Below are 3,775 nucleotides of genomic sequence, written 5' to 3'. Positions count from 1 at the left end.
CCTGCCTGTGATTAATTAGACAAATATTAATTGCCAATTATTAAGCAAATAAACTAAAAATGTCTCCTTATAACTAACTCTCAAAACAACGACGAACCAATTCTCAAAAGAATCTAAACCCTAACTTTAATTAACTAAATAATAATTCATATTAAAAAAAATTAACTAAATAATAACTATCCAGTGAAGTCATGCATATAGCTCTTGTAAAGTTCAGCGGCAGCTTTAGCAGCACAAAGACCAGCAGTAAGATTAATCTTATCATCTTCTAATCTTCTGCACTCTATTTCCAAATCATTCATATGCTTACCCAATTGCTCGATAACCGAGCTTTGCCTCCCAACTTCTGCAGAAAGATTCTTACTCTCTTCTCTTAACTTTCTGCAACTCTTGACTTTCATTCCAACATTCTTTATAGTAATCTACTGATGATTCCACAATCTGAATCTTGTCCTCCAAATCACTTTTCTCACTTAACGTTCTGTTATAATTTTTTTCATAATCACAAGCAGCACTGTAGTAATACTGATGAGCTGAATTCGCTTCAGAAAGCTTGTCATTAAGTTCATTTTTCTCTTCTGCCCATCTTTTTTGGGCTTCTGCAAAATCTAACTCCATTTGTTGATAATTTTCTATTAACTGATAAACAGAACCAAGCTTTTCATGTAGTTCTTTTTTCTCCTCATCATCATTTTCATACTTTCTTGAATTCTCTTCTTGAACTTGCTCCAACATTTTTAGACTCTCTTGCAGTTTTTCTTTTTCTGTAGTTTCATATCTAATATCTGCAATAAGTTTCTCTTTCTCTTCCACCAACTTAAGGATTTGCACATCACAGAATTTAACTGAGACATCAAAATCCTTTTTCATCTTTTTGAGTGCTTGCTCAAAGATCCGTTTCTCCATTGTCAATTTCTTGAGGTCCATTTCGAGAAAACCGCATCCACATTTCAATTTAATTATTTCTTCGCCTTTTTGGTCCAGTAGTCCAGGTGGTTTCAGTTGTTCTTGTTCTTTTGCTTCTTTCACTTCTTTCTGGTCTGCTACAGTTGCTTTAAGTTCTATCTTTGATTCATGTTTCGAATTATTCCTGTTTTGAGCCATTTCTTGAATTTTCTCCGATGTCAACTCAGATTTCTTTGCTCTTTCTTCCTTATTCAAGTTCTGTACGTTTCTAATTTTTCTATTTTCCACCTCATTATTAACAATATAATTTGATATGCGTTCCTTGAGATAATCCAAATACACTTTCATTGATTCGAGATGAGCTTTCTCTTTGGATCTTTCTTTCCTAATCTTCTCAGCTTCCTCTTTCGATGCAGCCTCTTTGATGATCTCAGCTTTATCTTTGGATGGTTCCATCTCGGTTTCAGTATTCAATTTCTTGATTAGTTCTTGACTCTTAGTAGGATCCTGCAAAACATATTCTGGAAAGTTAATGGATATATAAATACTATCAACAATAACCAAGGAACTTGATATTAATTCATTCTAAATTGAACAGCACTAAACTTGTATTGTATTTTGTATGCCCCAACGAAATATAGTATAGTCAGACATTATATCAGGTTATTTCAAGAACTTTTTTTATCAGCAACATATATATGTATACTATTAATTTATATCCAAGAAAAACTTAATCATTTTCAGTTTATAAACCTAAGTTACCTAGTAAATGCCAGATAAAAAAAACCTAGAAAACCTCAATTTACATCAGATTGGTTATGTAATTACTTAATCAAAAACACTAATTGATATCAATGTCAACTCATGAAAAAAAAAAAAAAAAGTTAACTTTTAACTTTTAGCATTTTATGAAAAACTACCTAAATTATTAATAGCTAAACTCTAATAAAAGCCGTGTTAGTTAAATATCTTTTAGCGTAAAAAAAAACTAAAAGCTAACTTTTAGATGTTACGTTAGTATTTTATAAAAAATTAATTCCTGTAAATAGATAAAAAAACAGCTAATTTTGCGAAATAAATCCAATTTTATTGTTGCAGACAATATCAATACAAAGCAGTTACTCTAATATATTGAGATCAATAGTCGAGCAAACAAGAAATTGATTAATTAACTCTCTCTCTCTATATATATAAATCAATTACAGGAGAACTTACATTAGGTTTAGCGGTAGCAAATTTTTGGAGAAGGCCATACGAAAGTAGTATATGAGATATAATTATTATCACCAACGACGTAAAAGCGCCTAAACCCTTAACGTAAACCTCAATATCTCCAAAACAACAATGAAAGAATAACACAAAATAGATCAAAAACCGCGCAAAACATATTGTACTAGTACCATTGGAACTCTGCAAAAGAAAGTTAATTACTTAAGTAATTATCCATAACTAAAAACGCATAATTTAAATAAAAAAAACAAGCAGCTATGATCTTGAAAGGGATGGGGGAATACTCGCAAAAGAACCCTAATTTGGATACTCACATAAGTAATGACGATGCCAAAGCAGAAATTAGTGAAAACCAAGAATGTTATGGCCAAACGTAATTGAACTGTATATTGACTTAGAGAAATACAAATAAATTTTAAAATTATCAGTCGCTCAATCCAGAAAATTGCAGTGAAGGCTATGTCATCAAGTTTCGTGTCTTCTTCTCCTCTCTTAACAATATTGGCCATTGTTTGTTTGCTTAGCGGAAAAGTAGCAATACGAAAAATATGATTAGGGTTTTATGGTTTATACATAGGCTATTATATTTTTCCTATATATAGGGTAATTTTTACATAATTTGTTATGGTTTAGGATTGGCTGAGAATCAAATCGGTACGTGAATGGATAAAGAGTTTATTTTTTTAAAAAATAGCAATTAATCTCAATTAATAATTAATAATTAATAATTTTCAAACAAAACTGCAATAGCTAATAGCAATGTTCTGTTCTTATAGGGAAAGTAATTTAGATGGGTATAGGATGTAGAATGAATTTGGTGCTTGGAGGATTTATAGAATCCATTAAAGACTGAGTCCGTATAGGTCAAAATCTTAATTCTTAATTCGAAGAAAAAGAATGGGGTGATTACAGTGTGAATTTAGACTTAAAATTTTTATGGAAATCTTTCATTCCTGCTGCTAAAGAATATAAAAATATTAGAGAAATAGAAAATATATAGAATAAGAAAACAAAGATAATAATTAGTCTGCCTATGTAGTCTACAAGAAAGAAAAGAGGAGAACTTTGGTTTCCTTGGGTCACTGGCCATCTGCCGGGAGTTTCGGATTTATGGCTTGGGTTAGCAATGGGACACTCTAATTGGTTTAATTTAAAGTTTATCAAGTGGTTTGGTTTGCGGACCAATCATTTCTCTCCACTCTCTTTGAATTGAATGTTACACTATAAGTAAAATAATGTCACAATATCAGAAGCAATATATTCCTAAGAATATATTCTTTGACGAGATTCCCACTGAAAGGTTCAATTGTTACATTATAAGTTTAACAATTTATAGGTGAGATTGTCACGCCACAGTTAACAAACAAAATATTATTGTTATTGTTACACTATAATTACAACTATAGTGTTGCAACCTACAAATATAAAATATGTACTGTGTCATTGTTAGTGTAATAATATATTTTGTTTACACCTCAACAATTTGATGCCATGAAAGAGATGTTTGTGGGGAAGAAAAATATTCTTGTATTAGGCATAAGAGGTATAAGAACTATAAATTATTAAATGAAAAAAAAATGTGTAAGAAGTGTAAAAGAGTAAATTATTAAAAGAAAGAAATTTCTTTGTAAGTGCAAGA

At 30.5% G+C, this 3,775-nt stretch overlaps 1 protein-coding gene across 1 annotated transcript; it reads right to left on the bottom strand.

Annotated features, from left to right (window-relative positions):
• On the bottom strand, positions 1–2,684 carry LOC105641817 (uncharacterized). Its single transcript, XM_037637714.2, is given in 4 exon segments — positions 1–387; positions 389–1,413; positions 2,122–2,316; positions 2,451–2,684. Coding segments are annotated over 4 exon segments (1,626 nt in total). The 5' UTR covers positions 2,646–2,684; the 3' UTR covers positions 1–176.
• Positions 2,685–3,775: the final 1,091 nt, after the last annotated feature.

The sequence above is a fragment of the Jatropha curcas genome, chromosome 1, assembly GCF_041381405.1.
Source record: "Jatropha curcas cultivar XTBG-Jc1 chromosome 1, XTBG_Jcur_1.0, whole genome shotgun sequence".
In the NCBI taxonomy this organism is placed as follows: domain Eukaryota; kingdom Viridiplantae; phylum Streptophyta; class Magnoliopsida; order Malpighiales; family Euphorbiaceae; genus Jatropha; species Jatropha curcas.
The sequence above is the reverse complement of the archived record's forward strand: the minus strand, read 5'-3'. Positions and strand labels throughout refer to the sequence as shown.